This window comes from Microtus pennsylvanicus, chromosome 11, assembly GCF_037038515.1.
Source record: "Microtus pennsylvanicus isolate mMicPen1 chromosome 11, mMicPen1.hap1, whole genome shotgun sequence".
Taxonomy (NCBI): Eukaryota; Metazoa; Chordata; class Mammalia; order Rodentia; family Cricetidae; genus Microtus; species Microtus pennsylvanicus.
Window position 1 is genome coordinate 33,894,419 of NC_134589.1, and position 25,775 is coordinate 33,920,193.

The 25,775-nt window shown below is 42.7% G+C and overlaps 1 protein-coding gene across 1 annotated transcript in view; it reads right to left on the reverse strand.

The window, feature by feature from the left end:
- Nucleotides 1–22,655, reverse strand: part of Rnf43 (ring finger protein 43) — a 70,942-nt gene extending 48,287 nt beyond the window's left edge. The window contains exon 1 of the mRNA XM_075991178.1: nt 20,435–22,655. Coding sequence (XP_075847293.1) covers nt 20,435–20,686 — 252 coding nt within the window. The 5' untranslated portion in view covers nt 20,687–22,655. The remainder of the gene's footprint in view (nt 1–20,434) is intronic.
- Between the last annotated feature and the right edge of the window lie 3,120 nt (nt 22,656–25,775).

Below are 25,775 nucleotides of genomic sequence, written 5' to 3' on the forward strand. Positions count from 1 at the left end.
CTGAGTATGTCTGTATGATATACATAACATACATATAATATATATGTGTGTATTTGTATGTACATATCTGGGCATGGTGGTGTGTTCCTCTTGTAATCTCAGCATAATCCCACCACTTGGAAAGCTAAGGCAGGAGGATCACAAAAAGTTGGAGGTCAGCCTGGGCTACATAAGTTCCAGACCAGCCTGGGCTAAGAGTGAAACCCTGTCTCAAAACACTGAAAGGGGTGAGTATTTATTCTCTCCACAAATATATATAGATACATATGTGTTTATGTTTAAGATAACCTAAACACTTCTTTTTAAAATCTTTTTTATTGTTTTTAAACACAAGCACCACGGTAGAGTAATAATTGCTTTAGTATAAAGTTAGGCATGATGACAATTTCAAAAACTTTCCTGTAAGTCACTGCCACAACACACCCACCCCTAAATTCAGGTTCTTATAGAACTTAATTCTTTTGGTTCCAGTGGAAAGACCCAGCTGGCACTTATCTGGTGAAAGCTTAGAGGGAAAACGAGAAGCCACGTCACACACCTGTGCTGCCTGTGACCCTCGCACTCAGAAGGCAGGTGCAGCAGAATTGGGGGTTCAAGATCAGCAACGTAATAAGCCAGCCTGGGAGACACAAGACCCCGCCTCAAAGAATCAAATCATGCCAGGTGTGGTGGCACACGCCTTTAATCCCAGCACTAGGGAGACAGAGGCAGGAGAATTTCTATGAGTTTGAGGTCAGTCTGGTCTACGTAGTGAGTTCCAGTTCAGCCAAGGCTACATAGTGAGACCTGATCTCAAATACACAAACAAAAAAACTCAACTGAACAATTACAAGGCTAAAATATGTGTGCGTGTGTACACAAACGTTACTGCAGAGTGGCTATTTAAACATTTAGAGCAAACGATCCATCAATTAGGACCACTAAGAACACGCCCTTTGGTATGAAATACACCACAAACTTAAAAGCGATGAACATCATTTAAAAAGAAAAGAATGTGAAGAAGAGAGGAGGAAGAGGAGAGGGGGGAGGCATGTGTGACTCAGAGACCTCAGCAGGAGACGGCTCATCCTGTGTTCCATCCTGCAATAGAAAAACAAGGGGGGAAGAGAGACACAGAGAGACACATTCAGAGAATACGGTTCTAATTCTTAAATACACTTGTTAATTAGGGGATAGGATATTCTAATTAGCATAGGTCCCTGGCTAATAATAATATTGCGATTTATTTACCTAAGAACCAGGAAGTAGTTTAAAGTTCAACTTGTAGTTTTGAACCCCTTTCTAAAACATATTGGTGCCTTTTCCTACCTAAATAAATTATATTATACATAATTTAATCTATATAGTTTATGACACCACAAGAATATTATCATGGGCATTATTAGCATGAAGAAGAGGGCTATCCAAAAGATTCTTAGGTCTCTATCTGCAGGACAGAAGCACAATATAGAAACGTTCTAGTTAATATACTATTTGTTTTACTTTTGTATGCATATTTATTTTACTTATTGAAAAATCTCCTATAAAACATCCGCTCACAGATTATTAACAACAGGACAAAAGCCTCAAATGGACAGATTAAATTGACCTTGCCACTAGGATTATCAAACTGGAACAACAAGGTATCTAAAGACAGAAAAAAATGTTTTAAAAAATTCCACCCATCGACCTGGAGGCTAGCCAGGCTCAGTGGCGCATTCCCATGATTCCAGCCCTAAGGAGGCAAAGGCAAGAGGTTTGAGGCTGGCGTGTGCTACATTCGCGAATTTGAGCCCACTTCTTTGCTATGGGCTGCGCAGCAGAACCCTGCCCCTAAAATCAAAGCAAACAAAAATACTAAGAGGTAGAGGCCAGCAGTCACTCACTCTTTCATTCTTACCACCCTATGGCTCAGGACCTCAACTTTGTCCAACAGCCTCAATAAAAGTATAAAGATATCAAGGGGTAAAGGCCACAATGGGACATCAAACAAGACCGCTGGAGCCGCCCCAAAGCATCACATGCTGGCTTTCCTTTTTCGTGAGAGTGACAGTGAACCTGAGTGTTTGTCCCAGCCTTTATTTCAAAGAGCTTCAAATGCTTTGCAGACTTCACGCACTACTTATCAGGCCTGGGGAAGAAAGTGTTTTCTCCCAGAAGTGTCTTCAGGAGGAAGGAGGCTACTGAAAACCAGTAACAAGGAAACATTTGCCCCCCTCTACCCTACCCCACCCACCTCCTCTCCCAGCCCCCACTGTTTCGTGCTGGTGACTGAAATGAGTTATAACACCATGCAAGTGCTGAGAGGTTAATAATGGTCATTGAGTTACAGGCTGTGTGTTTAATCATGACAGGGAACGAGTAAGAAGAAAAGACCAGGAAACCTGTAATTACCTTTATCACATTATCTATCTATTTGGGGAGTAGGCTTCAATTTGGTAAAGCTACAAAGCATTGACTTTTCATCCCGCAGAAGACCCATCTCAGGGATGGCTGTAGGAGTGGTTTTTACCTGAGGGCAGTATCAGGGCCCCAAAGGTTTGCTAGGTGCTCTAGTTAGGGCGCTGCTTTGTTCTCATTTTGACCTAATTCTTCTCAGAGGAGGCTCAGGGACTATCGAGATACTTTCCAAGCAGGATATAGAATTTTATCTGCTGAGCCTCAGAGGACATGTTGGGACCAGTAGAGCATAATGAACTGGGTAAGTTAGTCCCCGACACAATCCCGAGTGTCTTCCAGCTCTTCAGAGGCAGCTGCAAGCGGCATAGGAAAGTGAAGAAGCTTCGGCACTAAGTAGTTGCTCCAAAGCACCAAAGGGGGAAGGCGGAAGAACGTCTTTAGTGCAGTTCCAGGACCCCTCAGATGACTACGTGGGAAGGCAGAGCACATCCGCTCAGCATCAGCGATCGGCTTATTAGCCATGGACACACGCTAATGGCTCGCCAATGGAGAATGGCCACACGTACAAAGGTCCAGAGCGCAGGAGTGATTCACCACCGCACAACCATGACAGACGCAGAACTTCGGTCCCCACCCCAGAACTCCCAGTTAGTCATTCTCCAAGCCACTGCCTGTGCTACATGACCGGAACATTAATCAATCCTTTGACCCGCAAAAATTTAAAGCTCAAGTTTTATCTTCGCAGCCACATGAAGACACAGACAGCCTAGACGGCTTTTTAGGGATAATAGCAAACAGGTTAACTGTCTCTAAATCACCCCCACACCTTTTCACTCTCCTGACAGTTACTGGATGAATGAGAAGGAGCCCAAGTCTAACTGCTATTAATAACACTTTACACATGCAGTCTTCAAAGGTCGTTCTCACATGATCTCATTCCAAGTGATCAGGCCATTTATTAGTGCTATCCCTACTCAGAGGGCACAAGCTCACTGAGGTTAAGCAATCTTCCTTGAGGTCATGAAGCTCAGCAGGATCAGAGAAGAGAGTGAGGCACAGGACCACCGAGAAGCTCTGCTGACTGCATAGCACCCTCCACGCCGTTACCCCAGTGTCTCATTGGATGTGGACACTACGCACACAGCATGATTCAGGGGCATATTATCTTCAATTATTTGATCAGTGATAGAAATTATGTTCTTAGGCTAGAATGCTTCCAGTTAAATACAAAAATTAAAAGCTAAGGAGGTAATTCTGCCCTGAAGGAACCCAAGAAACACTCTAATAATTCAAAAGGGGAAAAAATAGTCATGAGATTGCTTTGCTGCCTTCCAAATAACTGTCTAATTGAAGAGCTTTCACCTGGTGGCCAAGTCGATAACCTGCAGTGCTGGAGAACACAGTGAGAGAGACAGCAGCTTCTCACTCTTGAGAATGCCACATGGTGGCCTCCCTCCGGAATACGTGCCTCCTCTATAGATCATACTCGTTTGAGCTCGTTAGATGCAGATTTGGACGAGATAGGTTTCAAGTATCAAGTCACCACATGACCCTTCCAGAAGTCTTGAAAACCAGGTGAGCCAGAAAGTTCCATCTCCTCCATCTGACAAACAACACAATGATCACAGGATGCCATGCCAAAGCCTACACCAGACAGTGGGAGAAAGAACTCTGCCTCGTCCTCTAGAAATGAGGACCTCCACGCTTTCAGCCACGCACCCGCTGTTTGGATGCCAGCGGCTGGCAGCTCTGAGTTTCTGGGTAGTTTAACTACTGGAGAAAATCAAATCTTCTGGCAGCCTTTACAAGGCAGGTGCAGCTGTAAAGAACTTGACTTTTGACTCCATTGTCTGCCAGGGCAGGTGGTATGGCAGGGGTGTGGAAACATGCCAGACAGTCTCCAACTCAAACTTCCCTTTAGGAAAACAACAGAAATGGAAACAAACTGTGAAGTCCTGTCCCATACCTTAAGGAATGACACTGCTTGGAAAACACAAGCATTTTATATGGCAATATAAATTTGGTTCAAGTGTACAACTCTGGAGAAATAAGACCGTGAAAGTCAAGTCAGCTGCAGGTTGGCTTCCGTCCTATGGTTTAATTCCCTGTGTCTTTATCTAGATTAGAATGCCTGTTTTCAGTGAACTTTTCTCATTTGGTCCTAAGAGTGTTTTTAAAAACTCTGTACTCTAATACTTGAATAGTCAAGGTTTTTGTTTTTGTTTTAGTTTTTGTGATTGGTCTCTTGCCTGTTTTTTTGTTTGTTATTGTTTTGAGACAAGGTCTCCTCAGTAGCCCTGGCTGGCCTTGAACTCACTGAGATCTGTCTGTCTCAGCCTCTTGAGTCCTGGGACTAAAGATGTGTGCCAGAACACCCTTCACGTGCTAACGTTCTGAGTTGGCGGGTCTTCCTGTCACCTGGAATTTCATGCCTTGACAACTCCCCTCCCCCCAAACTGGTTTGTTTTCTCCCAAGGACTAACTAGGCCCAGCCAAGCTTAGCTTCCTCCATCAGTTGTGGGCAGGGTAATGTGGCCACAGACTGATCTTGAATAGGTAAGGTTTCACTGCTGAGCAGAATAAGCTAGTAAATACTACTTATGTCAGAGACTGCAGTACTATCCTCGAGCAAACTAGTGCATTTAAAACTTTTGAGAGGGGCCAGAGAGATGGCTCAGTGGACCTGGATTCAATTCCCAGCACCCACATGGCAGCTCACAACTGTCTGTAACTCCAGTTCCAGGGGATCTGACATCCTCATATAGACATATTCAGGCAAAACACCAATGCACATAAAAATAAAAACAAAAATAAATAAAAATAACTACTGGTAAAATAGCTCAGTAGTTAAAATTGGCTGTCTACTCTTCCAGAGGCCCCAACTGTGGTTTCCAGTACCCACATTGGAGGGTTCACAACTGCCTGTAACCACAGTTCTGGGGTATATTCTCCCCTTTCTGTCTTCCACAGGCATCTCCAAACGTGACACACACTGACACAAAATTTGTGTACATGCACACACAATAAAAATTTAAAAACACTTTTGTGAATAGTCTGTTGCTGAGTCTCTGAAAAAGACTTTTAAAAAACCCACAAAACTATAACATGTTCTTTCAGAGAGGAGTAAAAGTATGAAAGATTATGTTTAAGGGCAAAGACAGACAAGTGATGCTTCTCTGAGGTTTGTCTTCAGGGCAAACCTTTGTAACTGATGATGTTGGTTTTTGTGAACCACAAGGACACCACAGAAAAGCTCTGAGGACGCTTATAGAATCCTTGTGGGGCCCTGGGCTGCCATATTGGACACTGAGCATTCTTGGTGCTCCTGGAATCTGATCTCCGAGGGCAAACGCTCCTCAGCTCCCACCCACAAAGCTAAGGTTACTGTAGCCCTGTGCTTTGCTCTGGGCAGAAGTTGCCAAGTTTGCTTTACCCATCAGTTCAGTTCTCTTTTTGGCTGATGCTGTCAATCTGTTCAATGAAAGAAAGCTGGATAATCTAGAAATAGGTTCTCAAAAGCTTAGAGATTTCCTGAGTTAAGAGAAGGGCCTTTCAGAGGGAGCAGAAAGCTCAGGGAATAATATCCAAAGATGGCACAAGCATAAAAACCAAAATATTAAATGAATCTTTGTTCTCGCCTAGAAAAACAATTCTGTAATTTATAATCTTAATTCTCTCCAGGTGACAAATAAGCCGGGGCTGTTGTGACAGTACTGGAGATGGCTGTGCCTCCTTTTGCCTGACCAAATCAGTTTAAATCTAAAAGCAAGTTCCTCCTTCATTTTACCTGCCAAGACCTGAGTTCAGGCCCTCGGGGTGCTGAGGTTTTCCTTTGTGGGAGAAAATGACATCACCAACACCCCAGAGACAGCGGGGAATGCAGAGAATGTGGCTCCCAAAATTGGTGATACCATCAACTGCCCAGAAAGAAACACCACGTTCCCAAGAGCTGAAGCGCTGAAGGTTAAAAGACTGGTTTCCTCCACAGTACCCGATGTTTCCAAATAGAAGGTTATAAAGCAGCAGATCCAGAGGGTGGGTGGCCTCTTCTAGTAAGTCTGCAGCTCAAAACCAAACATTCCTGGGACAAGTCCAAGCTCAAAGGCAGAGGAACGCAACCCGTAGCACCTCTAAAGCGAGGAAGGATGAAGATGCAGTTACACAGGGCCTCCTTCAGCTCTAAGCGTGTTCTTTGGGGGACTTGCTTTTAGAGTAAATTCTGGGTACTCACATAATCCCCCAGTCTCCTCCAAACTTCCTTTGATGTCCAACAACTAAGCACAAAGATCTTGGATTATAAAACTTTTTTTTTTATTTTTTTTTGGTTAGAAGAAAATTCTTTGCAGGGCGTGAACAGCAGGAGAAAGAAAAGAATTTTCTGAAGTGCAAACTAGCTGGAAACCCCCTGGGGAAAGAATCTGATTCCCAGTCTTTGAGAGGAGCAGGCCTGCCTGTACAAGCTGCCTCTGCCGCCTGGCCTCCAAGAAGGCGCTTTTGTGTCTACTGTGGGTCTCACAAACTTCACGGCAGCCTTTCTCTTCTTTTACAGGCAGAAGTCTTCTGGGGACACACAATGCAGACAGCTGTGGTTTAGTAAGACGGCTTAGGAACTAACCAGAGGAGTCCATTTCCACCCTCTCAGAATGCTTACAATCAACACCTACCAAATGCTCCGAAACTTTAGTTCTGGTGTGATTATTTAGCTTTTCTCTAATAATTCATGCTCACAAGGTTTTTGAAGATCAGACCCACACTTCTTTGGCTCCCATGGTTCCCTCTGGTTCTAGGTTATCTCTGCCTCTTCCAGGTCTTTCTAAAGGGTAGATTAGATTCCCTCAGGCTTCGCTTAGCGACTGAAGATAACGTGGTTCCATCACGGGCTGGGGACAGCTTTGATGATTTTTAGTATAAAGGTCCTCAATTCAACTAAAGGAACTTAAAATCAGAAACACCAGGGAAAGACTCATTTCCCCGTGTTAACAGACGTTAAGGACAGAACAAGACCAAAAGACAGGGGTGCTGTCTCTGGGCCCGCTAAAAAACTGTGTGGCTTTAATGAGACTTGGGGTAGTTTTGAGCTCTGTTGTGCAGCATCTACCACACACTTAGCTCAGATAAAAGAACGAGGTACTCCTGGCATGGCGAAGCCACCTACAAACCCAACACTGGGAGGCAGATGCAAGTTCAAGAAGAAGAAATGATGGATGGATGAACAGATAGATATGTCCATGGGACATGTGTCCCTTTAAGAGGCCGGAAAAATGTCTCAGTGGTTAGGAGCACTGACTATTCTTCCAGACCCTCAGACCCAGGTTCTGTTCCCAGCTCTCACACAGAACCTCACCACTGTGTAGAAATCTAGTCCCAGGGATCCAGCACCCTCTTCATGGGAGTCAGGTTGTGAAGAATCATAACCAAAACACTGATACTATTAACTCAAAGTTCCCGCTCTATAAAATTCCATTTGAAGCTAAATGTATCAACAGAAACATCTTGGCTATTTTGGAAAGTCAGTTTTGATCCGAACGCAAGCCAGCATGTTTCCTAACCACTGAGACTTCTAAAGAGACTGTTACTGAGGAGCACAAGATGCAAAACTATACAGGGGACATTACAGCCTGCATTTGTGAGTGGCCACTCGGGCTGCAGCTGTTCAGCTTTAAGCCACTGAAAATTGCCTGGGTTAAAACTTAATACAACTCTGTTCTGCTTCAATCACAGGGGACTCAAGGCTGAATTACCATAGTCATTTACTTTCTTTTTGCTTAATTCTGTATTCACTTTCATTTGCAGACTCTGCTACCAGGAAACAAACACAGGGCCTCATGTGGCTAGGCTCCTACCTCACTGCTTGAACCACATGCCCAGCCCACTACAGTCATGTGATCAACTCTGGTGCCATTCATTACACACTGCCCGTCTGGTGTTTACCTGCATCTCCTCAGCTGGACCAGTGGAAGGTGTGCTGCGTTCCCATTTCCTGTGGTAACTGCCCCAGCATACGGGCACAGAAAGGGAATCACCGTGTTAGCATCCCAGGAAGCCAGCACAGCCTCCACTTGGGATGAGTTTTCTCAGCCTAGACTCCCAAGAACATCTTGCTTTCAGATGATCCAGGTTACAGAACATTTGGTCTACATTGAGTTTTATGGTAGAATAAATGTCATGGACCACATAAAGTAATGCTAAATTGTGACAAAGTATATTTTTCCTGATTTGTTTGTTTTAAAGCATGCCTTCTAGTTAACTAGGGATCAAAGATGAAAGACATCCAATGTAATCTGTAATATTTTCTTTTCTTTCCTTTAAGATAGGGTCTTACTCTGTAGCCCAAGTTAGATTTGAACTTACAACCCCCTGCTTCAGCCTCCTGAGTACCAGGAACATTAATCGACTCTGCCATAGAAGACAGACAGACTTCTTTTTCCCTTGCGGTACTTAGGCTCAGGCCTAGGAACATATGGATTCAAGACAAACACTCTACCACTGAGCTATATCCCCAGGATTATATCTTTTAAAAATCAATCAATCATTACTTTTTAAAATGGGATTTTTATGTGTCTGTTTGCCCGCATGTATGTCTGTGCACCACAAGCATGTCTGGTGCCCTCAGAAGTCAGAAGAGGACATCAGTTCCCTTGGAACTGGGGTTACAGATATCTGTGAGCCACCATACGGGTATTAGGAATTGAACCTAGGTGGTCTATAAGAGCAGCTAGTACTCTAAACTGCTGAGCCAGCTCTCCAGCCCTGATTTTGGTCTTTGTTGCTGTTTCCCTGGTTAACCTGATCCAGGCTGACAATTCTGCTTCGGCCTCCTTTGGAGCTAGGGTCACACATGTTAGCCACCATACAAGCTTAATATAGATCTTTTTCTAAATTGGTGGTTTTTGGCAAAGGGTCTTACTATGTGGCCCAGCCTTGCCTCAAATTTGTTATGTAGCCTAGACTGGCCCTGCACTCTCACGAGGTCTCTTGCCTAAGTTTTCCAGATTTTGAGATTAGAGATGTATGCCACCATGTCCAGCTACGGCATCTTCTCAATAAACTTCCCAGCTTTTAATTCACTGTTTAAAATAAATGAGCTTGGCTAAAGCTATCAGCCAATAAAATAGACCAGATCTCTGGCTGATAAACTTTAATCTTCTTGAATTCAGTTCTTGATCTGAAAATGAAAAGAACGGACTGGGGTTTTATTCCACCTTGAACTGTGATGATTTGCCACAAGGGACACCTGGTGCTTCCCCTCCCCACTCCCACACCAACACTGTTTTACCATAGCAACTGAAGGCTACAATAGTAGACCTCGATCCCAACGTCGAGCTAACAAGCCCCTCACTAGGGTAAAGAAGAAGTGGGCACGAGAATATGAGGAAAAACAGCTCTAAGTGGAACGAAGGAAGTAAGAGCGCATAAAACCTGGACCACCAGACGATTTTCGTTCAGAGTGGTTAACTGAGCAGACTACAGAAAATGTTTGTGAGAAACCAGAACAACAAAGAGTGAACATCCATGTGCTCATTTTAGGGAATAATCAAAGTGGCAGACATAAACACAGGGCCTCTAGTTTCAGCCAAATTAGTCTACGGATGTAACAACCCCGTTTCTCAACTGTCACGGAGTTACAAATGTTGAAGGCAGCCCTTCAGGACTCAGCATCAAAACTTGAGAGGCAGCTTGCGTGGCCTGCACAAGGCCCTGGGTTGGGTCCCCAGGAGTACAGACTCGATAGGTACCTGATAATTCAACTGAAGACCATGCTTGTACTGTGGTCAGCCCCTCATAACACAGATAGTCTAGATGTAAAAATGAACAATGCTTGAAGAACTACCAGTGTTTGTAGCTCACGGATTAGAACTTCTACATTATCTTATTTGCCATTTCAAGAAATAATATATGAGCCTTTAGGTTTACAATTTAAAAAAATTAACTTTTAAATCATTTTGGTGTTTCTTTTTTTCCATTTTGGTGTTTCTTAAATTGCAAATTTAACATAAATTCTAAGATACTAAAAATCGTGGGACAAACTTTCCCTAACTATAATGCTTAGAATATGGACAATAGCTTATCTGTTATTTAAAACTACCAAGGCCTAGGGCTGGAGAGATGACTCAGCACTCACAAGCACTGACTATTCTTCCAGAGGACCTGAGTTCAATTCCCAGCACCCACGTGAGAGCTCACAACTGTCTGAAACTCCAGTTCCAGGGGTCAGGCACCCTTACAGACATACACACAGGCAAAACACCAACGCACATAAAATAAAAATAAATATATAAAAAACATACCAAGGCTAGAGGCAAGTCTATAGCTCAATTAGAAGAACACTTGCTTAACATGCAGAAGGTCTTGGCTTCAATCCCTAGCAACACACAGAGACAGACACACACACATACACACACACAGAGGAGGAGTAGGGGGGCAAGAAAAACCACTATTTTAGGGTATTTGAAAACCAGAATTAGGAATCACAAATTTAAGAGATAAGAAGGTGAGGTCCTTTGGATATATGCTAATATCCTGGGATCAGAGGTTTAAAACCAGTACCCAGTACCCATTCTTGGGAAACCAGAATTTCCTAAGAAGCAAAGGCTGAACTAGCAATGAAATAAATGCTGAGTCAGCAGCTGGGTTTTGTAGCACTTGGGAGGCAGAGAGGTAGAAGGATGGCTGGCAACAAGTTCAAGGCCAGCCTGCCCTATGCAGCAAACTCCAGGCTAGCCAAGACTAAACAGTGAGACCCCGCCTCCAAAACAAAACGATCCACAAAATTAAACAAGACAAACACACAAACAAGTAAATGCTAAGTAGGAGTTGGAAATGTAGATTAGGAAGACAGTGCTTTCTTAGCGTGCTTGGGATCCATCTCCAGAGTCAATCAATCAATTAATAGATACAGTAAAATGCTGTATAATGGAGCATATCAAGTTTATTCATGATAGTCGTGTCTGATTTTGAAATTATTAAGGGAACAGTTGGCTGTTAATAAGTCAAAATAGTTGAGTGTGATCGATAAGTAAACCTGTCTTGTCCTTGAGTTATTCCTCAGCTTGGAGACAGTTCTGTTCACGCAGCACACGGCAAGTGTTAAGGCACTGCCTAGCAGAACAGGCATTTCTAGGGATGTAGCTTTCAACAAAGGGGGGGGGACACTCTGTTCTTACAGTGTTCCCAGTCCACTTAGAGGAGGCGAGCAACTAGAAAAATAGAATGTCATTACAGACAATAACTTGGAAAAGAAAACTAAATCACAGCAGGGGAATATGGACCGTGAGGGAACAAGAAGTGGCTCAAGCAGAATGGTGGAGGAAGGCCTCATCAAGGCTTACCTGACACTTAGCGATGGCATTGGGGGGCTAGAACAAGGTGTCTGGAGTCTCTGGTGGGAATATGCCCAGTCTACTGGAGGCTTGAGTGGCTGGAGCCAAATGGCTGGGGGAGAGAGGAAAGAAAGGGAGCAGGGTTGCTAGGGCGCTTACAGGTCTCTCTCACCATCCAGACTTAGGCTTTAACAGCAAGTGCAGGTCAGAACGCAGTTCAAAGAGCTTTCGGAGAAGCTGGGAAGCTGCTCCATCAACATTTTTTTGGACTAATTTGTCACACTGAGCAACATATATCCAAGGAGGAACTACCTCGGCCATCAACAAAATTGGAGCGCCTCATGGAATACAACTGGCCATGGAATCTCTTCCTCGGACGTCTTTAAAATAGATTTCCCACACCTTTATCACAACACCTGGGAGGCAGAGGCAGGCAGAGCTCTGTGAGGTTCATGGCCAGCCTGGTCTACATGTGTCTATCCTGCTTCAAATACAAACAAATAGAGTTGGGTGTTTTTTTGGGGGGGGGTGTTTCTTTTTTGTTTGTTTGTTTGCTTTGCCCTTACTTTTATTTTTTATTTTTATTTTTTAATATGTTGGGGGGATTTTTTTTTTGAGACAGTGTTTCTCTGTGTAGCCCTGGCTGTTCTAGAACTCACTCTGTAGAGCAGGCTGGCCTCGAACTCAATAGAGATCCTCTTGCCTCTGTCTCCTGAGTGCTGGGATTAAAGGCATGTGCCACCACTGCTCAGTTAAAGATTTTTCAACTACCATTTCATGTGCATGGCTGTTTTCCCTGCAAGTCTGTCTGTGCATTGCATGGATACCTGGTGCCTGCAGAGGCCAGAACATGTCAGATCCCCTGGAATTGTGGTTATAGACAGCTGTGAGTTACCATGTAGGTGCTGGGAGCTGAACCAGGGTTTTCAGCAAGGGCTCCTAAACCAAGCCTTCTCTCCAGCCCCAAGATTTCCTTTCCATCTCCTGGAAAGCACAGTGCTTCGGTCTCTGAGCCTCTCTTTTCTTGCCTCCTTGACCTCGGTGTATTTTCTGTAAAATGTTACCTCTTCCTACAGGGCTAGCAAAAATTTGGGATTCAACTTCAGCTTCTTGGAAGAAAGTTGCTACAGAAGCTTTATGAATACCATTCTCTACAATACTCTGCCATGGTTTCTGGATACCAATACTGCAATAATAATACATTGTTCATTTGTAACATTCCCTTCTATTGTGCTTACCAACTGAAGGGGAAAAAGTAAAACCCACAAGGGCCAAAAGCTCTTCTCAAGTGAACAAGAGACAAAATGCAAAGAGCTTCATTAGAAATAAAGAAAGAAACCACCAACTCTAGGAAGACATTTTTCTTTTTTTAAGACAAGGTTTTTCTGTGTAGCCCTGACTGTCCTAGAACTTGCTCTGTAGACCAAGCAGGCCTTGAACTCAGAGATCTGCCTGCCTCTGCCTCCCAAATGCTGGGATTAAAGGCCTGAGCCGCCACCACCTGGCTCTGGCTCTTTAGAGATATTTTTTAATCCTCTATAAAAAAGTAATTCAAGTAACTGTTAAAGAAAATGATCTCCTTTTAGCAAAAGCAATCTACAGATTTAACTCAATGCCCATCAAAATCCCAGCAAAATTCTTCAAAGACCTCGAAAGAACGGTACTCAACTTCATTTGGAAAAGCAAAAAACCCAAGATAACCAAAACAATCCTGTACAATAAAAGAACTTCTGGGGGCATCACAATTCTTGACTTCAAACTCTACTACAGAGCTACAGTAAAGAAAACAGTCTGGTATTGGCATAAGAACAGACAAGAGGACCAATGGAACCGAATAGAAGACCCGAATATCAATCCACACATCTTCGAACACCTGATCTTTGATAAAGAAGCAAAAAAAAAAAATGGAAAAAAGAAGCATATTTAACAAGTGGTGCTGGCATAACTGGATATCAACATGTAGAAAAATGAAAATAGACCCATATCTATCACCATGCACAAAACTCAAGCCCAAATGGATCAAAGACCTCAACATAAAGCCAGCCACATTGAACCTTATAGAAGAGAAAGTGGGAAGTACACTTGAACTCATTGGCACAGGGAACCACTTCCTAAATAGAACCCCAGCAGCACAGACACTAAGAGAAACAATTAATAAATGGGACCTCCTGAAACTGAAAAGTTTCTGTAAAGCAAAGGACACGGTCAACAAGACAAAACAACAGCCTACAGAATGGGAAAAGATTTTCACTAACCCCACATCAGACAGAGGTCTGATCTCCAAAATATACAAAGAACTTAAGAAATTGGACACCAAAAGATCACATAATCCAATTTAAAAAAAATGGAGTACAGACCTAAACAAAGAACTCTCAACAGAGGAATCTAAAATGGCTGAAAGACACTTAAGGAAATGTTCAACATCCTTAGTCATCAGAGAAATGCAAATCAAAACAACTCTGAGATTCCATCTTACACCTGTAAGAATGGCCAAGATCAAAAACACTGATGACAACTTATGCTGGAGAGGTTGTGGGGAAAAAGGAACACTTCTGCATTGCTGGTGGGAGTGCAAGCTGGTACAACCCCTTCGGATGTCAGTGTGGCAATTTCTCAGAAAATTAGGAAACAACCTTCCTCAAGACCCAGTAATACCACTTTTGGATATATATTCAAAGGATGCTCAATCGTGCCACAAGGACATGTGCTCAACTATGTTCATAGCAGCTTTGTTTATCATAGCCAGAACCTGGAAACAAACTAAATGTCCCTCGATCGAAGAATGGATAAGAAAAATGTGGTACATTTACACAATGGAGTACTACACAGCAGAAAAAATAATGACATTTTGAATTTTGCAGGAAAATGGGTGGAGCTAGAAAACATTATTTTGAGTGAGGTAACCCAGACACAGAAAGACAGTTATCACATGTACTCACTCATAGGTGGTTTTTAAACATAAAGCAAAGAAAGTCAGCCTACAGTCCCAGAGAACTTAGACAACAATGAGGACACTAAGAGAGACTTACATAGATCTAATCTACATGGGAAGTAGAAAGTATAAAAAGACAAGATCTCCTGAGTAAATTGAGAGCATGGGGACCTTGGGAGAGGTTTGAAGGGGGGAGAGGAGAGGCAGGGAGAGGAGCAGAGAAAAATGTAGAGCTCAATAAATATCAATAAAAAAAAAAAAGAAAGAAAATGACCTCCACACACTTGAGTACAAACCAGGAAAATGCCTGCCCACAGAGTCTGATAACTGAACACTACACAGATGATAGGAACAACAGTTGAAGCACAATTCATTTATTAATTCCTACTAGTGGAAGATATTTATGAATTTGAACTTAAATTTTCTCATTTCTACATAAAATACTGAATATACATACACACACATCTACTTTAGAGGTAATTATAAAAGACATATTTTTTTGGTTTTGTTATTTTTATTTTGTTTTATTTGTTTGAGACAAAGTCTCACTAAATAGCCCAGGCTAGCCTTCAATTTATTATGTAGTCCAGGTTGTTTTCTGATTCATAATGCTCCTGGCTTTAGTCTCCTGAGTTCTGGGATTACAGGCCTGTGCCACCACATTCAGCAAGAGATTTACTCTTAAGTTTGAAAAGTACCATTAAAAATATTCTGCAAAGGCTGAAGAGATGACTCAGCAGTTGGTTAAGAGCCGTGGCTGCTTTTTGAGTCACCAGGATTTGATTCCCAGCATCTACATGACAGCTCACAATTGTCTGTAGCCCCAGATCAGGGGATCCAATGCCCTCTTCTGGCCTCCACAGGTCCAGGTCCACAAGAGGTACACAGTTATACATACAGGTAAAACACTCATATGCACAAAACAAAAATTTTAAAAATATCGTGCCACTTCTCTCTTCTTAAGGTCAAGTTTGTAACAAAAAGCCAGATCTAGAAGGCCCTGAGCAGGGTTCATATCTGGGCACACTTTGTATCTGATAGTGAATTTCTGACTATATTCCAGAGTCAATTATAATTATATTTTCTACACCTCCATTAACATGAATAACTGAGAGCTGACTGTACCTTGAATATTTACTCTGTAGTTCTTTTAAAGGCTGGCAGCAAAGCAAAAAAAAAAAAAATCCTAAAATCTACTCTGAAATCTGCATCCAAGGAACTCACTTAAGCAACGTCAATTAAATGCATGCTGTTTCAAAATTTATCACTAGCATGCCTGTGTTAGCAGTCACCACATTTCAAAGTGAGCAGGAAGGAAATGCAATGGAGATCCCGGACAAACACTCTGGTTGACTCACTTTTCTGCAATCAAACTCAAATCAAGAAAAACAGAAATACAGAAATTATTAGAAGGCAGTAGAACATTGTGCCGGGCTCAGCCTCCGACAGCCTCACTCTGACGTCCTATCGACCTTTGACCTGTATAGGATTCAGAGTTGAAGAACCGTGGCTCTGCCATTCAAGCTCCAGCTATGCCAATCACTCACTAATTATTGCCTTAGAGGTATTAAGTCCTCAACTTCCTTTTCTGTAAAATGTGAGAAAACATGCATAGAACACTTTCTCCCACAAAGTTATCATGGAAATTCAAGGAGCTAATACATATAAAACGTGCAGTATCAGTTTGGCAGCTATTATATTCAAATCCCTTAATGTCACAGACAAAGAATCTGACCCTCATCGAGGTAAAAGCTATTTTGTTCCAATCTCACAACTATGTAGGGTCAGTTTGCTCCTTAAGTCTTCAGTTTGCAACAGAGGACTGTCTCTCTGACACTGGCCAAAAACATCAATCTAGAAGTTTCAGGTGCTCAATACAAATAAAGAGAAAACTTAAAGGGGGCAAGCACGAGCTGGCAGGTAGGAGAGATGAGAAGGCAAGAAGAGGCACTGGCGAAGGGAACTTGTCCAGGAGGTGCTCTCTGTTTTGGGCCAAATGTGAAACTACCCCAAGCTTAGCTCCCATTACAGGTCTGCTGCCTCCGGGCAACACATTCTAATCTTGATCATAACTTTATCCTGGAGTCTAAGAAAATCCAGGACAACCAGCTGAGCAGGAAAAATGCGACAGCCAAAGGGTCGGTGACCTCTTTAGAGCTACATTAAGATGCTTGGATTCTTTTGCTTAGAGACAACTTGGAGGTGTTCTTCTAAATAAAAGAAAATATGACTACAATCGTGTATAGCTGTGGTCCCAACAGACACAACAGACACAAACATTAATCAATTATAAGCAAGGCAGAAAACCAGAAATTAGACAGTGCTCAGTTCTAGGATATTTTCCATTCGCATGGTGCAACCAGGAAACAATATGTTCAAATGAAAAAAATATATAGGTCATAATCACCATCATGTAATAATACCCTATAAACCGCCACCAAGTATTAGGAGGGCTCAAAAATCTCCTTGGCCTTTGTTTGGTTGGTTGTTTGTTTTTGATGAAGAGTTAAAAACAACAGCTGTTCAGAGGAGCAGTGGTGAGCCACCCTAACTATACAAACCGAATGGAAGACAAACAGGGAAGGGCAGAAGGAAATAATAAGCAGGAAGAAAAAAAGGTTTGGCAAAGGCAGACGGAACCTAAGAGTTGGACCCTTCAAAGAGCATGGTTAACATCAGGTTAGCATGGTACAGCAGCTCAGAGAAAAAACTCCAGACCAAAGTAGAACTATGACTGTTCAGGACCAGGAGGTGAGGTTTCCAGGAAAAGACAAGATGGGAAATAGAAGGCAGCTCCTCTTTCAACTTCCTTCCAGCACTCGGAGAAGAACATTAGCCAACGACTAAACATCTACCTAGCATGTGGAAGGCTCTAGGTTCAACACACACACACATACACACACACACGCACACATACACACACACACACACACACACACACACACAGTAAGAGACAGAGACAGAGGCAGGAGATAGACCCAGACATTACTGCTAACAAGAGTGAGGAATGAGAATCTAGACAAAAACTCACCACTTCTCGGCTTTTAAATGCTTATGTATGAGAATTGCAACCATCAGAAAAAGCCAAGAAAAAGAAAATTATTTTAAAGGCAGTTGGACGGTCTATATTATTATTAAACAAAAGGGGCTACATTGTCATGGGATGGCTTGGAAATTTTAAAAGCAATACAATGAAATGCAATAAGTTCAATACAATAAAAAGCAAAGCAATAAAATCCTATTAATTTGGTTTTCATGAAAGTGTATGCATTCTGAATTAATTTGGGAAAATGGAAAGAAATATCTTATTCTTTTTTAAACCACTGTTTTATATAAATTTTCTGGTATAATGTACTTTTACAAAGACCCAATTGAATCTTAAGAGATGAACAGGAACAACTCATAGGCAGAAGGTCGCAAGGAATGATCCATCTGTGCTGTGGGGATAATGGACCTACCAAGACAGCCATGGTGCACATGGAGGACCAGGGACAGCACTTCCAAGGGAAGTGAGCCGCAGTTATCTGATAAGAAGCAAATAGAATGGATTCTAGTCGCACTAACCAAGTATCCCTAACACCAGAGGTCTTTGAAAGAGTTAATCAAATAATGTATAAAGATAGATATCTTACAAGTCTTCTTAAAATGTTTGTCTTCGGGAGTGATTAAGAAAATTTAGTTAACTGCTGTGGACTAAAAACTTGATTCACTGAGAGTGTACAGGACCCAAACTGACACACTCGGTGATCAATACTAAGTCATCATAAAACTTACTTTAAAACCCAAAAGCAGCACATATGGCAGAAAAAGTAAAGCCTGAGAATCATCAGTGATGCAAAGCTGCACACTGAGAAACTGACGTCTTACAAGGATATTCTGGCAGTCCTGCTCAGAGTGAAGGAGCAGTGAGTGCTTAGAGAGCATGCAGGGTGGCAGGGGCATGCCACGGGCTTCCTCGGGTACTGGTCCCTTAGCAAATACTGAAGCTTTAGAAGGGAAGCAGTGAGAACTGACAGAGGACTCTGTTTCTCAGAGCAGATCATCAAGTTACTGAGCAATGCTATCACAGAATCTGACTGGGGCTCCCTAAGACGTCAGAGATACAAACAGATGGCTTAATGGTAAAACTGTCTATGCCAAAATCATAGTGCAGCAGGCACCTCAGGGGGGCAAGGTCAGGGAGCACAGGGAGCACAGGGAGCACCTTTCTTCTCACACCGCTCTGTTCCCGCAGAGTTACCATTCCCCTTACACATGGCAAATTCTAGGGCATTTTTGCAGAAGCTTCTACTTCGATTTTTTTTTTTTTGGAGACAGGGTTTCTCTTTGGAGTCTGTCCTGGAGACCAAGCTGGCCTCGAACTCACAGAGATCCACCTGCCTCTGCCTCCTGAGAGCTGGGATTAAAGGTGTGCGCCACCATCGCCCGGCTCTACTTCAATTCTTTATCCTCTTCATTTATTCCAGTCTCAAAATACCACCAAAGAAGAGCAGCACTGAACCACGAAACCATTAATAAACAGGCTCTTTCTTTTCCTTTCTTTCTTTCTTTCTTTCTTTCTTTCTTTCTTTCTTTCTTTCTTTTTCTTTTTTGGCATGATCTCTTTATGTCTGCTGGCTGTCCTGGAACTCGTTATGTAGGCCAGGTTGGCCTCAGGCTCAAAAAGATCCATCTGCCTCTGTCTCTGAGCACTGGGATTAAAGGCATGGATCACCACGCCTAGTTAAAGTATTCACGTTTGAAAAATAATGCTGTAATTTATTTCATGTTCTTACCTTCTTTCATATAACTACAAACTAAAATTCATATATATTCATATAGTTATGAACTAAAATTCATAGTCCGCACATATTACAAAATAAAAATCTGACTTTGTATGCTGAGATCACTTGTATAAACCCGCCTCCAATGGCTACAGCAAGAAGTGTCACTTTACAAAATGAATTTTAATAAATAAACAACATCTTTTAAAGAAGCAAGGCAGTAGGTTGCCCATCAAAAGGGCACAGCTCACCAAGCTCTGTCTTCACCACAGGAATGAGCAATTGGTCTAAGAAAGGCAATGGCTCCAGGAAGTTCATAAATTCAATAACTAAAGAATAGGTAGCCTGGGAATGAGTTACAGCCCGAAAGCCTAGGAAATTGTGTCAGGAAAAACTCTCTGAGTTCAAAAAAATACATGGATCAAATAAACGTTTCAAGTTTTGAACAGTACATTTAAAAGCTGGTCCAGAAGGAGCAGGGGCAGGTTCACGCTTGGGGTCCATTTTGTAACCTAGTCCTCTTCACCTGGGGGTTAGCAATAGGGTGCCACCCACACGTGGTAGAAAGCCAGCCATAGCGTCCAAGCTTGACTGAATTTTAAAAGTGACACTGTAATCAGATATCATCCAAGGACAGTCTAGAATTTCAGGGTGCTCTTGATCATTAAAATTAGCTTTTACATTTTAACAGGATGTAAATGTATTAAATATATACTTGTATTTTTGACCTAGTAAAGTAGTGCCCCAAATACATATTTATAAAGAAAATTTTTATTATGCATACCCCAAGAGGTTATGTAATACCAATTAAAATAAGCAAATTATCATCTACAATACAGAATTTATATATCTCTTTAACGATAAAATAAAAATTTGCTTTAGACTGCTAATAAAGCAATATCCGTACAAGAATGAAGAAATGCAAAGCTAAGCAGTGGAAGGAGGAAAGCTAACCCTTGCACGGGTTTTGGTTTGTCAGACAGAAGAAGAAGACGTATTTCCAACAGATGGAAAGTAAAATGGAATAAAGTTATACTTGCCTGCATTAATTTCCCTTCCGCTGGAGTTACTTCTGCAACACCAGCAAACACGCCTTCCAAAGTGAGATTCAGTTTTCCTGTGGGGTCCATTTTCAGGGGGATCACTCTGATAATAGCTTTCTGTTCTGCTGATCTTTCAGACTCCACCGCTGCTGCCAGCACGGGTCCTGTGCGTCCAAAGCCTGCATGCAGGGTAGCCATCAGCAGCCAGGGCCAGAGGGCAGCCAGCTGCAGCTGCTGGCCGCCACTCATGCTACCAGCTGCATCAATGCTCTTCGGCCATGCATACTGCTTCCACTAGCTCATCCCAAAGGCAGGTTCTCAGATCCAGAAAATGGAGGGGAAAGACGCTGTGTTTCAGTTTCCGAAAGCCAAGTCAGAGCTCTCTGGTCCTTCCTGTCTCTACAGTGTATTCCCAAGCACAGGGGGCATTCCTGATTGGGAGGAGAAGAGGGTTTGTTTGTTTGTTTTCAGCCCACTTCTGGGGCAGGTATGTCATTTTCTCCCATCGTCACTGTGGGTACAGAAACACCACCACTGCTCGCTGGAATTTCCAAATGTGCCTTAGAGCCAGCGTGGACTGGTTGTGTGTCAGATCACTTGCTGCTGGTCTTCCATATGTATCCGATTTCTGAGGCACGAAACCCAGTGTTGAGGAACCAAAACGAAGGGAGCCGGCTAAGCAGTGCATCAAAGTGAGGAGGCAGAGCTCCAGCTCAGAGCTCAGAAGATGGCCCTTGTTAACCAGAAAAACGGTCCGTTTTAAATGGTTGAAGACCATGAGGGGGTTTTCTTTTTAATAGGAGTGGAAATGAATTAGGCCACACCTGGAGGGATGCCTAAGGTGGCTACAGTATGAATTCATTAAAACGTCCATGCTAGACTGTGTTTCAGCGGAGCCTAGAGTTCTAGGCCTACTGAATTTATACACTTTTAAAGAACTTCAATATATTTTTTTTGTGTTCCACCAAAAGTACCTGTAAAATTAGGCACAGATTCATATATCTTTGACATCCGACAGAGTAAATCTGAATGCCAAAACCTCTCCCAACTCCCATTTTGGGATACTCAATAAGGTCAGCTTTCCAGGTATTTCCCAGTTCAAATTTGTTTCCACTTTCCTTTCTTGCTCAGGGATTCCAGATTTTATTCTCCAGCTTGAGAATATCAAGCACTTTGGCTTTCCTCAAACGTGCTGTGGAAACTACTATCCAGACCTTAGAATCTGTAATCTCTGGGACTCAGAAGAAAACAAAGGACTGTTCCTAACACGTTTTCAAATTCCTTGAGGGGGTGGGGAATAAAAGATAGGGGGAAAGTCACAGGCTCTACATCGAGCACCCTGCGTGGGGGGGATCAAGCAGAGTAGAGCAGATCTGGGGTATTTCTAGGCTCCTATGAAACTTCAGGTTCTTGTATAAGCATCAGATTTTAAAATGAGCACGCTCAAGTAACTATCAATGTACTTCCCTCACAAAGCCTACTGCGTTCTGAGGTCAAGTGTGAAAATCCTACAGTCTTCAGCAGTGCTCGAAGCCAAGCCACTGGACATGAACCTGCTATATAGACTCCTTACTTTTGCTGAGACAGAGGGAGGGAGAAAACAAAAAAAGAATTTCAAAAGAAATCTGCAAACCTGTTGCGCTGTCGGGCCCACTGGAATCCACGGGGGTGAAACAAATTCAATTATGCTTTTATAAATCCTGCTTTAAAAAGATCTGAGCTGCTTAACCCAGTGCGGCTCAGTCTTCCTCCACCTTCTCACTCTGCGGTCAGACAAGTGCACACACTACAGGTAGGTGCCGAGAAATTCCGAAGCCTGAGAAAGCAATCCACGCAGGTCAAAGGCAGAAACTTATTCCAGGACGAGAGCTACTGTCCTCAAGGACTCTGGAAATGCTTAAAGAAGATCCAAAATCATCCCCGAAATCTAACAAAAGTCCTTTCCCCCAGCTTCTGTACAGAAAATTAAATGATCAGCTCTTGAAAGACAACGAAGTAGTAAATACAACAATTCAATACCAGAAACAGAAAATCCCAGAGGGAGAAGGCGGTATCTCTGAATCATGGATGGACTTGGGAAGTTCAGAAGAGGGAAGGACTCACGCTTCCTTTCCAGAGACAATTCTGGATCAGCTCCCCACAGCAGGAAGCCTGTGGTTGGTAATTGGCGTTCTAGCTCTAACTCCCTCCCCTGGGACTGCAATCACACTCTCTACCTGCTGACAAAGTGAGGGTGGAGCAGCTACACGCAAGCCCGCCCCGCCTCCTCGGGGTGCACGCCCTCGCAAACTTAACCAAGTCTTCTCCCTCTCTCTTCCTGCTTCTCGCTCCTTTACTCCCTCTAGCGAGCCACAGCCCAACTGCACTCAATTCAATCAGTCCTTACTTTTCCCTACAGCATATAAATCAGGGCCACTCAAACATATCTAAGAGAATTCTGTAAGCAATAGGGCACAGATGGTGGTATGAGGAAATAAACAGAAAACATAAAAGAATCCAAATGACAAAAGAGTGGCGCAAAGTCTTGCAAATACAAGCTCAAATAGGTTTCTTTTCTTTCCATGTTTTAGTGTCCATAAATGGCACACAGACTGGACTGAGAGATCTTACACTGCAGTACTTGTTGCTTTTTGTTGGCCACCCTGGAAAGCTTCTGCGCGTTTTCTACATAGATTTTCTTCAGTTCTTATACTGTAAGTTCAGTAGCTCTGTCTAAACTGTACCTGTATGGATCTTTCAAATCAGGCTGGTGTCAGAAGTCTGGAATCTGCTATTTCCATCTCCTTCTTTGCGTCAGACCTATTCTTTCAAAGTAAGACTGTAAGCCAAGAGTTAAACTTACGCTTCGAGCTGAAGCGATGGCTCAGTGGTTAAGAGCGCTTGCTGCTTGCTCTTTCAGAGGACTGGGGTTCAGTTCCCAGCATCCACATGGTGGCTCACAAACTGTAACTCCAGTTCTAGGGGAATCTGACGCCCTCTTCTGGCCCCCACAGGCACTGCAGGCAAAATACCCATACATGTAAATCTTTTTTAAAAAGTTAAATATGCTAAATAAAAACAGTTTAGGCAGCTGAGTGGTGGTGGCACACACCTTTAATCCCAGCACTCAGGAGGTAGAGGCAGGCAGATCTCTGTGAGTTCGAGGCCAGCTCTGGTCTACAGGAGCTAGTGCCAGGTCAGGCTCCAAAGCTACAGAGAAACCTTGTCTTGAAAAACCAATATATATATAATTATAAACTTGATTGCTTTCTCTTAAGGAAATTATGAACTCTGGGAATGATGACAAAATTTATCATGGACTTGAGACCATGGAAAACTGAGGGTCAAGCCAAACATTAAGCCATACTTTAGTGCACTGATTCGGATCACCAAAATGACAAGTAAAAAAATATTCAGATGAGTTTGATATGCCATAGAGCTTCCCTGGAAATGTCATCAAGATGGCGTTGCTGTGGTGTGAAAAAGCAATCTCACTGACATTGACTTCTTTTGTGTGTTGAGGTTTAAGTTCAGGGCCTGTGTGTGTTGGGCCACTGAGAACATCCTCAGCCTCAACTCAACATTACAGATAATCTTTAGCCACTGCCATTCCTGCCTGGATTGACTAGCGATTGAAGACTATTCATCCTGTTCTAAAATCCAGGGTTCTGGAAAATACTATCCTTAGAAATATTTAGATTTTTAATCATTATTAAAAATAACTTGTAAACTGGGTGGTGGTGGCACATGCCTTTAATCCCAGCACTAGGAAGCGGAGACAGGCAGATCTCTGTGAGTTCAAGGCCAACCTGGTCTCCACAAAAAAAAAAAAGCAAAAATAATAATAATTTGTAAAGGTCTGGACAACTTTCTGTTGTGTTGCTTTGTTTGACAGTGTCTTGGTCACATGTATCCCAGGCTGACCTCTGCTGCCACTGCAGGAACGTACCACCACTGCATTTGCTATACATGGTGCTAACGATGAGCCCGGGGCTTCAGGCCCACTACCAACTGAATTACATCTTCAGGGCAATGTTTAAAAACTAAGAAGTAGACTGTAGAGTAGTGCACACCTGAAATGCAGGACTCCAGATACAGAGAGGCTGGAGGACTACTCCAAGTTTAAGGCTACCCTGGTCTACACAGCAAGACCTTGTCTCAAAACTACAAACAAAAGGAAGACAAGGTACAGCGCTTGCATTGCATGGATTCCAGGCTCTGGGCTCATCTCCAGAACTGCAGGGGGGAAAAGAAATCAACCAGTTTTTGAAAAGCAGAATGCATTGTCTTTGAGGTTCAACAGCATTAGTGATCATAATGACTAAATTTTCTACTGGCTACCAAAAAAAATAGTAAAACAAGCAAGACAAGAGGTCTGGTTGGAACATTCATTTTATTGTTGACTGATTGAAACTGATTGGTGCTGGACGGGAACCTTCTTAGCATGTGTCAGGCAGGCCCTACTGGCGAATTCACGTGCAGATTTCACTTTCCTGCTGCCCTTTGCACAATCACTGATGAAAGCTTCAGGAGATGGGTTCCAGCATTGAGTAGAGCAGGAGATCCAGCTCCATTGTCTGCTGTATTCATATATACAAAAGTATGGAAAGCTGATCAGGGCAATTCACTGATCAAGCCCTAAACCACTGAAACCATGTCTGTGCCAAGGTTCCTGCTTGACATGTATTCCTCAAAAGGTATTATCTCTTTCAATACACATAAGGCTAAGAAAGGCATTTTGAGGGGAAGAAATATCACCTACACAACTTACCAGCTCTTCAATGGGACAGAGAAAAGGCAAAGTTCCTTCATTAGAAAACCGGGTCTCCTTTTCATACACTTTGCCAATATATTTGGCATGGATACAAGATGTGCATGTCTTGATAATCAGTTCATCTTTCACGCCTTACTAGTAAAGATGAATAAGTGCCCAGGACATGAGCACTAGTCTAATTAGATGAATCAAAGCCTGCTCTCAAATCTAAAGTGAGTCGCTGTAGAGCAATTGAGCTTACCCTTCCAAACAGCTAGAACTCTTACACGTGTAGGTCTGCGATCACTGGGAAGGCACAGTGCAACACAAGAAACGGACCGTAAAGCTACAGAGCTAACCCAGTGCTTATGCCATTATTAAGCGCTGTTTCTTTTTCATTAGCTTTAAATCATAGACTTTCCTTTTGGTTCTGCAGCACTTATTAGGAAAACTGAGGTAGATCCAACAAGAAAGTTTTAGTCAACTTGAAATATCTCAAACCTTTCTGGTTCTTGCTGTCATTTGGTAGACATGGATCAACTACAGAAACTGGACATCCAAAATGCCCTTCTTTACCTTCAAAACAGCCCCACAATCCACTCCTCA